The sequence below is a fragment of the Anopheles ziemanni genome, chromosome 2 (assembly GCF_943734765.1).
Source record: "Anopheles ziemanni chromosome 2, idAnoZiCoDA_A2_x.2, whole genome shotgun sequence".
Lineage (NCBI taxonomy): Eukaryota > Metazoa > Arthropoda > Insecta > Diptera > Culicidae > Anopheles > Anopheles ziemanni.
In genome coordinates this window covers 17046552-17060507 of record NC_080705.1, presented here as the reverse complement: position 1 = coordinate 17060507, position 13956 = coordinate 17046552, and the positions used below count along the sequence as shown (strand labels likewise).

Below are 13956 nucleotides of genomic sequence, written 5' to 3'. Positions count from 1 at the left end.
AGTAAAGAATGTGGGAGGTTTACGTGGGTAGGGGCCTGTTTTTTAAAAGAAAACAAAGCTAACAGTTAAAAAAAAGGCTTGTCCAATAATGTACCCAGTGTGTCGCTTGTTTCTTCGTGTCCTGTCCGTGGCACTCCTTTTCTATAGCCGCTTGGGTAAACCGAAGCTCCCAAGAAAGTGAAAACATCGGTGTGGCCACGATAGTGCAAACGATACACACCTTCACACCCTCGGTTCCCCCTTGCCGACAGTTGAGTCCTTCCAGGAGGTGTGGACAGGGCAAGTGAAAAAAATAGAAATTGCGAACCCGAACGAGATCCCGAGAGCTTTAACTTTAATATAAAGGTAAACAAAAAAGAAAAACACGGACGGACGAAAGTAAGCAAAGCCGTTAAAAAAAGAAGAAAAAAAAAACTTTAAAAACATACAACACGAACAAACTAGTAGAACAACCCGCTGTGCCAAAGATTGCCAAAGTAGAAAAAGGAAGCGAAAAAATAAAGGGAATGAAGGAAAGGTTCTCGACCCAAGAAACACACAAAAAAAAAAGGAAAAGTCACATCACAATGCGACCCTACGAACCGTGACTTTCGGTGGTCGGGACCGTCTTACCGATGGATAGATTACTTTTTAGATGTTGTCCTGCGAACAATTTACAACCTTATCCCCCCCCCCCCCCCCCCCCCCCCCCCACCAACCCTCCGCCATGTCAGCCTTAATCTTGACGTCGCGCACGCTCGGTTACGAGCTTCTAGTGTCGAAATCCTTTCCAACAAACTAGCACAATAGAGTACGAGAGGTAGTAACGTCGCGATGTTTGTTAGTTGTATGGTGTGTTCATGTCTGTTGAGCCTGTTTTTTTTAAATTCCCAAACGAATATTAAGCAAATAGAGAGCCGTGGGGAAATTGTTGTTAAATGGTTCAATGTGTGGTTTCGTTACGGTTTCAGCGAGTTTAATTTGTAGTCAACGAAAATCCAAACAGCGCCATTTGGTAAACAGGACGGGCCATGCATTCCCCGCATTAAAATTGATAAAAGAACAACTAGCAACCAAAATCATCTAAACTGAATGTAGTATTCGTAAAAAAGGGAAAAATAAACCGTGGGCTCGCGTAGAGGGTTTGCAAACCAACCATATAGTTAACGCACGAAGAAGGTACAAAAATAAGCAGATTACGATTTCACACAACCGGAATAGTATTTAGGCCCGAGCGGCACGCGACCGAACTTTAGGAAGATGAGGATGATGTCCCCGAGGACCAGCGAAGAAGGCAGCATAATGAATAAACGAACCTTCTGGAAGTCTTTAAATCATTAGTTGCGTTCTTAGATGATGACATTGTTTTAATGGACACAGATGTCATGCCGGTATGGACAAAGTTAAATGAATACTACTGGTCACTTATGGTCCGAGAAGCTGGTTCACTAAAAGTACAATAAAAAAAGGGTGAAAAAAAATCAAAAATAATATAATCGCTTAAAACATTTATTCCTTTAGGTTGAAGCGAACGACGGAAAACTCGCACTCGTCCTTAGTGCTTATATTTTGAAAAGGAGCTTCTTTCAAACTGCTGGTGGTACGGATCAGTGGCCTATATTTATTGTAATGAGAAATAAAAATGAAGGGCGTTATATTACGACTGATTTAAACGATAGGAAAATGTTTATTGTGTAGTGTAAGAAATTGAATCGGTTCCACGTTGCTTCCGGCCAACACTTGCACCAAACAGGACCGTCCGCCGAACGGCCGGGCTCACCTTTGCCGTACATTGTATACAGATTATTCTGCGCTGTGTCATTTAGCTTGTAATAGTGTCGTTTCCTTACTGTGTTTTTTTTTTCGTTTTTCATTTCGCTGTTTCTAAAGAGCTACAAGTTAAATTCATGATTTTTCTGTTTTTTTATTCTACACCATCAATTACGCTTTGTTAAAATTTTCTCCCTCATCATTGTCACGCGTGCCGACTTGTCCGTATATTCTATAGCTTGCTTTTACCACCAAAATTACATAGATTTTGCTGCAATAACTTACTCCCCTCGCCCGTGACGCCGTCTTTAAACGTTTTTGATTGAGAGGACGGTCGCCAAAAACAGCACAGTTGTACAGATTCACAATTCGACTGGTATTTAGGATGTCTTTTGTAATTCGTTATTGTTAAACAGTTTTCTTAGTATCAACTATGCGGGATGTCCGATTTGTTTATGTCTTTTTCGTTATTGTTAAACAGATTTCACAGATTCAACTTTGCGGGATGTCCGATTTGTTTATGTCTTTTTCGCTGTTAACAAAAACATGTGCAAACTCTTTTTCTTCCCTGCGGCCCCAGACTGTATTGGTCTGCAAAACGTTGACAAGAAACTAATAGCGCGTTTGTTTTATGTGTTTAATATGTTTTCGTTCGTACAATATCGATTGCAGATTGGGTTTATCTTTTTTGTTTTTTAGTCCATCACCGTTCTTTGAAAGCGTATTGAAGCCTTACTCATTCATCTATTACATTACCCTAGAATGCCAAACGGAACGGTGCATGAACGAAACCGTTAAATAATTTTTTATGGAGTTTAACTTCTAGTACTTTTTTCTAACGTAAGCAAAATTATTTTTCAATTCAAATAAATAGGCTTTATTAAAGGCATTCTTTCACCAAAAAGCTCCGCTATTTACCCCACAATCCGAGGCCGGAGTCCGTGGCAACGATCGTGGCGATCAGTTCTTTTTCGAGATTCACTAAATCGCCTGGCTCTGGTTAAACGAAGTAAAATCAGATTCTTATTGCAGCACCTCTTGCAATGCAAATTGTAGGGAAAATGAGAGAAAATATCCGCTCCGAAGTACATTTGAGTGTAGCTACGATCCATCCGTATTAATTTGGTAATTTTACAATTTGTTTACACCGATGCTCATGACTACCAGAACATTCACGAATCAATTTAGACTATACTATTGTAGTTTTGAAAATATATAAAAATATATGTGCAATAAGTTGAATACTGTTTGCGTCACAAAATTCCGAGCTAAATAATTATAATATTTTGTTTTTCGATTAGGCTTCAGGCTTCACGGGCATGTGTAGTATACGATCTTTTTTTTCTATAGCTTACACTCTACGCGAACAAGATCGCGATAGAACACTAATCGTCGAAGGGCCGCACTCCAGTTTTCATACGCATGTTTTTGCGCAGCGTACATGGGAAGCATGAGATTCCACCACGCACATTTTCCATTGGTTATGTTGCTTTTACACCAAAAAGATTCGGATTAACACCTTGTCGTCCGGAGTCTCCACTGTGGAGACGTTAAAAATGTACGGATTCACAGTCAATCACACCATGTTGGAGTGATGACAGTGTTATCGGTTTTGTAAACAAAGTTTTCACAACAATGTTTATGATTGGTTATGTTTAATGATTACGTTAAGGTACGTGGGGTTTCTTCGCTAGTCCGCGAATGGGTAAAGAAAGAGAGCACAAAAAAAACAGCCGCCAGCATACGAATTGACAGAAAAGCGATGTAGCCATTGCGAATCGCCCGGACGACAAGGCGTTTATGCGTTCCTCAGTCAAGGTTCACTGAATAGAGCATTAATTTTGATTTTCAATTCCTATACACGAGACAATACTAAACATCGTTGTGGATAAGCAAGACATAAATGAAGGTATTCATATTACATAATTGCTGGTAGTTTCTCTACATTTTCGTCGCGAGTGATTGGAGCATTTTCTTCTATATATTACTGTTTTTTTTAGATCAAAATGTTTCTATTTCCACAATTTTCCCGTGACACCTCATATGTTTTTTTTTTTTATGACTGTTTCCTTACGCGTACATGAATAGTCAGTTACCTCGTACAGGGAAAAGGAGAGGGGGAGGTGAGTTGGACTACTAAGCTACATAATTCTACTACATGTAATATAACACAAATATGTTAACAAACAAAACTAATATGAACACAAAGCAAAGGCTGCTAGGATTTACGACGGACGATACTTATTTGATTGGAATGAACACTGTTAGGCTAACAAAAAAAAACTTTGCGTCTTTTAGTAATCGTACATGGAACATTTCCACCATGTGACGCTCGTCTTTTTTAAATGATTTTGTTTGTTTTGTTTTGGAATTTTGTCTGAGATAATGGAGTAAAGAGTACTTTGAATTTGAGTTCGTTCGTTTTTGCTTTTGCTATGATTTCTTATCGACATATTGGTTAATTCACCTTGGTATCCACTCAAGCGCCATATCTAGAAGGGAAGACAGGACACATACGCACCCAGAGGACGTCTTCAACCGGCGTTGGTAGAATGGTTTCACACCGTTCAGATCTGGGGCGTCGCACCGTCGGTGTTATTGCTGTTACCACACGAGGTGGCCGCGGGATCGTTGTCGCAGATAGGCGGTGCCGGTCCTTCGTCCCTATCGCGAGCTCTGTGGCTGCTGGTCGTTGCGTTGGCAGACGAACTGTCACTCCCGAACTGAGAGCCACTGTGGCTGCTTGCGGCCAGGCTCACCACCGTCGACGAGGACGAGGAGGAAGCTGTGGATGCGGACGAGGAGGAAGTGGACGATGTCGTCGAGGTGCTCGGACCACCGCTAGAACTTTCCTCATTCGTCGTGCTGTGGCTCGTACTCTCTGTACCTGCAAATCGAAGGAGTTTTATTCTCCATTTTCTATGAACGCGTCTGTGTATAAGTACCATTTGCCGCGGGAAATTCTACCATCGGCGGCGATGCCGTTGTCACTGTGTTGGCGTCCGTCGGGGCGCCACTGCCCATCGCCCCGTCGGCGTCAAAGCTGTCCGTTTCGGTGCGGGAAGTTTTCGCTTTCGTCTGGCAGGTATTATATCCACCGCAGTGGGGGCACTTTAGTCCAACCACGTGGAACTTTATCAATGACTCCTGCTCGGAGAAAAAATAAAAGAATAACAAAAAGATCTCCACGGTTTAATATTTTTCATCCTTTTTCGGCCTAAAGCGCGCTCAACAAACAACCATAAGCTCACCTTGTGACAGTCCTTGCAAAGGATATCGACGTAATATTTCTCGTACTCCTTTGGCATGGGTGTCGCGGCCACTTCGGCATCCAGAAACACCCACAGCTGCACCATGTCCATCATCGATGTCTGGCAGATAGGGCAAGCATAGTAGCCAGTAGCGAGCTGGAGGTATGTGATGGAAGATGAATCAGTTAACACTTCCACGAAACTACTCCTTTCGGTGGTGTTTTCCTTTTTCAACATACCAAGTTCTCGAAGCAGGTCCGATGGAGTAAATGCCCACAGTCCGGAATGTGACACGGAAGACGCGAGGTGTGAATGTCATCCAGGCAAACTGGGCAATTCGAACGAGACACATTTTCCACGCACTACAATGACGGACGAGAGTGGGAATGGAACATTATTTATAACGTGTTTGACACACGCCAATCATGTCGATTGATTCACCTTACCTTATGGCCATCGATCTTCAGCTGCAATGGTAGACACATGTTGCAAACCTCACAGTGAAAGAAACGTCCACGGCCACCGACGCGGCAAATGCCGCAGCCTTCGCAGTGGTACTGATTACGATCCTCATCGTCGAAGAGATTACATACCAAACATGTGTACTAGGAGAAAGTATTGTGAAACAAATGATGAATATTAAAACGATAATATGGGGTATGAAAATTGCTGAAGTACAACATAGTCTTGTTTGTTTTGCTTTTGACTTGTAGTCTGACTTGTACAAAAAGGTAATTTTGTCTCCAATTATATGATATGTGTACATATTTGTCGCAAAATAAATTTATCAGTTCTGCACATCTCAAAAGCAAAGTTATGCAAAACGTAAAACGCACAAGAGTGTCATTCAGTGAGGTTATTTAAAATGATGTTTCCATCGAGAAGTAAAGTTAGCTAAACTCAACGCATCATTTTGCCCATTTCTCAAACAGCGGAAATGTTTCATGGTATCGCAAAAAACTTTTCACGATCATCTGCCCTTTTTCTGTGCAGTTCTTACGAAGTGCCATTTTACAGCTTTACACGTGAGACACGCCGCCCCGATTCCGGTTACCTTGTCCCATATACTTACCCTGCCGAAGCGGACGCCACAGTTTTCGCACTCCGCCTGCACCCGTTGTCGGGTGTTGCACTCGGTGCAGATAAGCTCCGTGACGGTTTTCCGGTTGAATAAGTGTGTCTCGTTCTCGTCGTGGCAGTATCGACACATGTAGAATTTATTGCAGCATGGAGTCTAAAATGGACCGAAAAAACCAGTGAACGGAGTGCGCACGATGTTTGGAAAGAGGGCAATGTGTATCAGCGAGTGAACAATATAAAACATCAACAGCGAGTTTTTGTTAAAGGAAGACATTATAAAAAGCACCACCTATGCCATATCAAAGGCGCGGAACGACGAGGGACCATCGTGAAAGTGGTTTCTGCGGCATTCAAATCATAAATTATCATCTTATTAACTAGGTAATGAGAAAATCTCGTCGCATGGCGATAAAAAGACACACAGGAAAGGGTAAACGACGATCTCGCACACGACCGCAAGCAATCGAAACATCGAGCGATCGGTCCGCATCGGTCGGCGTCATCGTCGTCGTCGTCTTGAGACCAAAGAAAGTGAATGAACTTCAGCGGCGATACCGTGAAGAGACCCTCGAATCCGTTTCACCACTTTCGCTCTCTTTCCAGATGTCTGCCATGGGGTTCTCCGGTATGCCACAGCATCCCGGAATGCACTTCCGGTAACCTTCAGCCCTTGGGGAGGAGAACAAGGCGAACTTACCACAAATTGGGCCCGTCGTTTGTAATGCGCACAACCGACCGGTTTCACGTTCTCTTCCCGTCCGTTCGTCGTGGGCATCGTGGCCGTAGCATTGTCCTCGTTTGGCGATGTAATTGGTTGTTTGTCATCCATGGTGAACCGTGTGGAGATTTTTCAGTTCTAATACGCGAGGGGAAGCTGAAGCTAGCAGCAGAGATAGACAATTACGATGAGATTCCCTGTTTGAAGCCTATCTCCTGATGCTGCTCCTGATCTTATTGCCGTTGATTTGTGTAGTTAAGGATTGTATATCAAATGTGACATATCGTCAAACACTTCTCGAAAATAAATACACGACCCACGGGGCAGCTAAGATATGCACGAATGTTTTTGTTTACACTCGACACATGACAGGTGATCCTGATCTTGTGCAACCACTACATTTAGAAGGATCCTGTTTTCGACGTCACTATCGCAGTAGCCCACTTTCACTAAACTATCTTTGTTGAATGAACTTCTCGAACGATTTGAAGCACTAACGACTTTTACCACCTGTGCTGCCGATCCGCCGTCGAATTATAGTACGTTTACAAATTTATGATCACTACACTTTTGGGTGAAATTTTACCTAAACAAAACTATCTCTCGTCGGAATGAACCACGCACTTTCCTGCACGGAGCGGACCGCAACGGCTTCACGCTAAATAAAAAAGAAACACTGTTAAAATGCACTCATTTTTGGGTGATTTTATCACAGAAAATTGCAACTGGCTGGCACGGTAGCACACGAAACAGCCGACGACGTCCATTTCTCTTCCGTATCACGGTAAAAAAATAGGTCTTTTTTGAAAAAGGGAAAGTGAAACTGCAAAACGCCTGCCTCCGCACGTCTCGAACCTCGTGCCGAACGAAATGAAACGCGCTCGTCTTTCTTCTTTCACTTTGACGTAGCGGATCCCGTGGCGTTGGTGTTGGAAGCGCAGCTGTGGTTGCTACGTTTACGTGCAATACGTCGTCGCCACCACCTACGACTGCCTTCCTTGCCCTGACCTACCGTGATGACGATTTGTGCTGCTTTGTTGTTGCTGCTGTTTTCACTGTTTTCCGCTTTGATGGTCAATACTGGATCCGGAGGCCTTGGTCGTGACCGCCTGGCCGTGGACGACAGTACATCGCACACCAGCAAGCTGTTGAACGATTTGTGCATTTGACTTAAGAGAAACACATTTTCTTGCGAAACAACAGCAGCAGCAGCAGCAGCAGCAACGCGAGGTTACGAAACGATTCGATTTTTCAATCGCCAACACTGATTCGTCCAGCAACAAATGGTAGTTTTATTTATTGCTGTAAGGACACTGTTCTAGCCAACATCGTTGATGCACTCTGCCAAGCACGGAGTCTTTTCGTTGGTGGTGCACCAAACAGAACAAATGCAGAGGCACTGAGAAAAAAAACCCGTTTCCCGTGCCAGCTCAAGGCGTGCTATTGAATTTGATGAACGGATTTGTTGCTTGTTTGATGAAGAATTGAGTTTTCTAGCCAAACCATGCGAACACTGGCCCACACTGTCTACGCACTAAAAGTAGCAACGCTACCATACATGACGGCTCGCCTCATGCAACTCTCGGACAGGGAAATTTTCACTTTCACAGTCGCCCCGACGTGGAGAACCGGATTCGTCTCAATCGATACAGCCCACCAAGCTGAGGCACACACTTTCGCTTGTGTCCTACCACAATGCACAATGTCGTTCCGTATGCACTAAGTTTCCGTATAGATTATCACGTCATCGTTACCATGGGCTTGAGATGTTAGCTAGGCAGCATCAGAGATTCTTTAACCAACCAAACGCGACGACGGAATTGTAGAAAACTGTTCTCGGTACCGTGTACGCGAAAAGGCCACCGACTTGGAAATTGCAATCGTGCGCCATGACACACCTGTCATTGGTTATTTACTAGCAAAGACAATTAACAGACAGGTCGGGTCAAAGCTGTTTTTTGCTCCGCCATTGTTGTGACAGTTGGTTAAAAAAGTGTTTACAAAAATTTCCAGCATACTTGTGGGAGATCTCCGCCAAAATCTTCGCGGAATAGGTAGTTGGTAATTCTAGATCACAGTATCCATGGTCTTGCGGATAGAAACTGCTCTTCTGTGTGAAAACATGGGATATAGATCCTTTTGCTCGCTGTGATTGCCGAAATTAAGTGTGTTGGTCTGCCTTATACCCAGTCTTCCTCCAGAACATATTTCGAACGCCTCAACTCTTTTTTCTTTTGATGAAACATACCAAATTTGCAGTTTTACCACACTTTCTTCGCTGTTCGTGAGAAGTAAACATTTTCATTTCCCACGGTTTTCGGCTCGTTACATAGTATGCTGCGACCTGTCTGTTGATTGACTTTGTTTACTAGTGTTGGCAGAATCGGGACTCGGAAGATTCGAATCCCATTTGACGGATTCTAAAGATTTGATTCGATTGGGACTCGAATCAGATTTGATTTGTTTGGAATTCGAATCTATTTTGATTTGTTTGGGATTCGAATCTGATTTGATTTGTTTAGGACTCGAATCTGTTTTGATTTGTTTGGGACTCGATTTGATTCGATTCTGACTTGATCCTAAACTGTTTCACGCTTTCCAGACTGCACCGTCGCGTAACGCAACGTCGCCTGACAGGCGCTGAACTCCATGCAAAAAAATACCTAGCGCGATCCGCGCGACATCGCGCAAGGTTTTTTTTATATGGAGTTCAGCTCCTGTCAGGCGACGTCGCGCTGTAGTGTGGACCCCGAGTAATGTAATTTAAAAGGGAGATTACCATAAGAAATAAAGATAAAAAGCGATATCTCATTTAGTTGAATATAATTTCGTCGTAGTTTTGATTTGGCTTCAAGCATAGTACATTAATTCTTGTCCGAAACGTACGAGGAGTGTCTTCTCCCTCCAATATACAACACAACTTTTATTTTAATTTGCAAAACTCTGTGTTGAATATATTCCCAGCAGATGAATATTGGTGGAACACATTAATTTAAATATACGGTAAAGCATTCAGATCTATTCAGAATTTGTAGGAAGGCCTGTCACCGGTTTTACATTTTTCCGTAGCAATTCCTCTGTCCAGGGACCAAGCTCTGTCACCTGAGTATATCGCCTGGTTGGAGAAACTAAACGAGTATGAGCAACAACTTTTTCATTAGTTTTCAACACATATTCAGCAATATTTGGGTTTTTACTCTCGATTAATCAAGTTTCAGCTCAGAACCGAACCGATCGAGTGGTCACGTACGATGATAACGAAGATTATGTTGCTTCAAAGTGTACCTAAAAACAGAAAGAAAGCGTTTCAATTAAAACGCTCATTAATAGATCTTTGATGACATACGCAGTTTTGAATAGTTTTCCACAATCCTTGCACTTGAGAACAGATAGTAAATGTTCCTTTCGATGTTTTCTGTACCCGTCCCAGGACTTTAATTTCCGGTGGCATGTTTCACACTCGTACACATCGCTCTTTCCGTGGGAGTTTTGCTGGAAAAACAGTTAGAATATTTCTTTTTTTGTTGTAAAATATATCATTTTGATTTACCTTATGATAGAAATAGCTTGAACTGTTGACGAATCCTTTCCCACATAATGGGCAGGTTATTATTATATGCCTATCATGCCATGTATTAATATGGCGTTGTAGAGCAGATTTTTCTTTAAATCTTTTCGGGCAATGTGAACAAACTATACTCTTTTCTAGTTTGTGTATCCGACGTATATGAGAATTTACCGTTTTTACAACATTCCCACAAATATGGCATAGCCCATAAGCTAGATAGGCTCTCGTATTTAGCAAGTCATTTGGCATAGAGTCGCTTGAAATTTTATCCATCCATTCTCCATACAGTGAAGTAATAGAATCATCCGAATCGTTGGCATCCGAAAGTGATCTTTTTCTTTTGGACCAGTGCGTTGAAGTATCTAAAAAACTTTTGCCAGATTCTACACCCGTTGCTTGATTTTTTCCACTGTCCTTCGGGCAAAATTTCAAACTTTCTTCATTTCCGATTTTGGATTTTAACTCATCGTGTTTTCTGCAAAGCGACGCCAAAGGTACGTCATCGGACTCCGAGTCGTCCTGTGTCATTGAATCGTTTTTACTAGCAGTTAAATCCGAAGATTGAACAGTTTCTGCGCCACGTCCAATTATTTCTCCAGTAACGCGTGTCTTGTGCTTAGCATTGCTGTTGCCATTGCCAGTTACTAGCCTTTTATAGATGGTATCATTTTGTAAACATGTGCGACGATAATTCGCTGTGTTGTTAATTAATATGCAACAATCATTACAAATGATTAACCCTTCATCTTTTGGTAGCTGTAAAACAAGAAGAAACTGTTACTGTTTGTGACTGTAAAATAGTCGAATAGCAAACATGGTATTTACTTTAATTCCGGTACAATATAGCACATCTTCAAAAGTTAAAGCTGTACTCGTTGCTTCCGAAAATGAAACTAGATTATCGGGGCATAAACAGAAGCGGCAAATTTTATCTGTATCAATCGTATAATTGGCCATCGTTTTGAAGACAACTCACAAAAACCATGCACAGTAATTTAAGTTGTAAAAATACATAAATCTTAAACTGAACCGGAATTGATCAACTATGCACAAAACTATTCTGATCACCTGCAAATTGTTTACAAACAAAATTATGACAAACGCCACAAGTGAAGCTGCATCTACACAACCAGAAAATATGATTTAATTTTTGGCTGTGTTGTTTGGTCTATCAAAAATTCTTAGCTAGGATCGTGTTAAATTATCTGACTATCGCAGCCATAAAAGCTTTAGGGATGTTGAATTAAAAATTATTTTAATCGTATACGAAACGATTATTTCGATTTCCAGTAGACAACACCTAAACTTGGCGTTGTAACCAAGGGTTTGTTGAGCTTTGACATTCGGCACATTCGATGTTGTTGGTAAACAAGTCAAGCGATTCAGTAAAAAAGAATTCGGTCGATCCATTCTCAGTTAATAAGCAAATATTTCTAGTATAAATGCTTACAAATGTTTAATGGGTGTAAATCTCAACATGGCAAATACTATCGTAGATGCAATGAATATGTGTCGGTTTTGCTTATGCCATGAAGAGCTGATGCCATTCGCGCAAGCAAAGAGTAGCGCATTAACTTTTGAAGATGCTTTGCACTTCACCGGAATTGAAGTAAGTATTACAATTTCTATTTGTTTATCAGTTGTTAGCGAATAGTAATGTTATCTTCACGTTTTGCAGCTCTCTGAGAACCAAGAATTTGTTGTCTGTGAAGAGTGTTGTGTGTCAATAAACAGTTCGGCCAATTTTCGTCGAACATGTTTACGAAATGATGCCATATTTAGAAGGCTCGTTTCCTTTGGCAATAGGATTGCGCAGAACAATTTCACCGTAAAACGTGTAGTCGCGGGCCAAGTCATGCGAACTGACCAACCTACCGATTTAACTGCGGGTGAAAATGAAATAATAACGCTGGATGACTCGGAATCGGATGATGCGTCGTCACAAGTCGGGAAACCTGAGTCGGCAGAGATGAATCCTTTTCCTCCTGAAGAACATGAAGGGACGGAAATTGAACAAACCAGTAGCTATGACGAACCAGATGCGGTAGCATTAGATGATGATGATTCCGATTACTCCATCACTTCTGCTAATGGCGAGCCTACATCGAAACCGTTGGTCGAAAACAACATACCCCAAACTATCTCCGAAAGTACCTCCGTATTCGACAAAGAGGGTACAAGCACGCAAAACGATGACTTCCCAGCAGATGAAAGTGACTCCGATTACTCCTTACCTTCGCTGTACAGCGAATGTGTCAATAAAATAGAAAGGACTGAAAGGCCAAAACCAATATGGTATACATGCCTTATTTGTGGTTGCAAGACAATGGATGTAAAACGGCACATGCAATATAGCCACACGCGCAGGTACCAATGCCCTTACTGTGATTTTCAGCCAGTAAATTTAGCTAGCCACATAAGGTATAAGCACAAAACAATCGCAAGAGAAATCACAAAAAGATCAAAAGAGAAACTGGCCTGTCCGCATTGCTCAAAGAAGTTTCTTGATGAGGAGTCTTTGAAAAGTCATGTAGACAAATGTCCCTACACACGGCTTATCACTGAAACCTGTGAGGAATGCGGGAAAGGATTCGCCAATAAAGCCGGATACGTCATTCATAAGGTAATTTAAATTTCTTGTTTGTTCAATAGAATCAATTAAAAAGAATTTTTATATATTTAACAGAAACACGTCCACGGACCGGACAGCGCCCACAAACCGAAGAGTGTCCAACAACCGAAGAGCGGAGAGTTTGAGTGTCAAGCGTGCTACAAGAAGCTATCTTCTTTAAATGCGTATAAAGAACATATAAAGAAACATTCTCCAACTGCTACAAAGTGCGAGGATTGTGGCAAGCTATTCAAAACTATGTAATGAACGGTTTTTTTTCGTAGATTCGTATTGCGTTCTGGCTAACATGTCTTCCTTCTCTTTGCAGGTTCACGTTCGGGCTACATAAACATAGAGGTTTATGCGAAAAACAAAAAAGTAATTCCAAATAAGTTCAGTGGGTTACCGAAATCCGAGTTTTTCACTCATCAGCTACCAAAAAACCAGGATTGAATAATTTTGAAGAAACATTTAAATGAAACTACGCGGCTATTTAACTTTTTAAGCTTCCAAGGATTTATGATTTCCTATTTTTATAAGTGTACGTATGTTTTTCACACGGTAGTCAATCTCTCATGCTGTTTCTAGCATCTATAATCCACTGAACTTCGATCGTAGTGTACTTTCGAGAGCTTTTAGCAATCCTTTTAAGCTGATTGTACAGATTTTGTGTTTATGTATATATTCTTCCTAACATGCAAATACATAAAAATTAAATGACTGAACTGTTCTAAAAGGCTGGAGATAATAAAATTATTTCCGATTGAAGTACAACATAAAGCAGCAGCATGGCATTGTTTGAAGCTTGCAGTTTTTCAATTTCCATTTCTTGAATGATAGTTCGGAATAAGTGAGGTCATCTTCCGAAAGATGCAACCCACAATGCCAATAGGCGAAAAGATCTTCGTTCGACGATTATGGTTTTATCTGCCATTCGTGTTGAAATGTATAAGTGGCCAGTTGCCCTCACTCCTGTTGT

At 41.6% G+C, this 13956-nt stretch overlaps 2 protein-coding genes across 2 annotated transcripts; one reads left to right on the top strand and one right to left on the bottom strand.

The window, feature by feature from the left end:
• Positions 1-4129: 4129 nt before the first annotated feature.
• Positions 4130-6922, bottom strand: LOC131293063 (RING finger and CHY zinc finger domain-containing protein 1). Its single transcript, XM_058321142.1, has 7 exons — positions 6778-6922; positions 6073-6234; positions 5447-5605; positions 5240-5362; positions 5001-5156; positions 4695-4896; positions 4130-4636 (listed from the first exon to the last, which is right to left on the bottom strand). Exons 1-7 carry the CDS (start codon positions 6907-6909, stop codon positions 4317-4319), a joined length of 1254 nt encoding a protein of 417 aa, XP_058177125.1. The 5' UTR covers positions 6910-6922; the 3' UTR covers positions 4130-4316.
• A 5299-nt stretch (positions 6923-12221) lies between these two features.
• LOC131293062 (zinc finger and BTB domain-containing protein 24-like) lies at positions 12222-13582 on the top strand. The gene is made up of 3 exons (XM_058321141.1): positions 12222-12989; positions 13053-13237; positions 13306-13582. The coding sequence occupies exons 1-3, from the start codon at positions 12222-12224 to the stop codon at positions 13367-13369; spliced, it is 1017 nt and encodes a 338-aa protein (XP_058177124.1). The 3' UTR covers positions 13370-13582.
• Positions 13583-13956: the final 374 nt, after the last annotated feature.

Excerpts from the sequence above, each read along its gene's own strand:
- LOC131293063 (XM_058321142.1), bottom strand. The coding sequence starts at position 6,909 with ATGGATGACAAACAACCAATTACATCGCCAAACGAGGACAATGCTACG. Across the intron at positions 5,606-6,072 it reads GTGGCGTCCGCTTCGGCAGG|TACACATGTTTGGTATGTAA; the intron begins GTAAGTATATGG and ends ACTTTCTCCTAG. Across the intron at positions 5,363-5,446 it reads TGAAGATCGATGGCCATAAG|TGCGTGGAAAATGTGTCTCG; the intron begins GTAAGGTGAATC and ends CCGTCATTGTAG.
- LOC131293062 (XM_058321141.1), top strand. The coding sequence starts at position 12,222 with ATGCGAACTGACCAACCTACCGATTTAACTGCGGGTGAAAATGAAATA. Across the intron at positions 12,990-13,052 it reads CCGGATACGTCATTCATAAG|AAACACGTCCACGGACCGGA; the intron begins GTAATTTAAATT and ends TATATTTAACAG. Across the intron at positions 13,238-13,305 it reads GGCAAGCTATTCAAAACTAT|GTTCACGTTCGGGCTACATA; the intron begins GTAATGAACGGT and ends TTCTCTTTGCAG.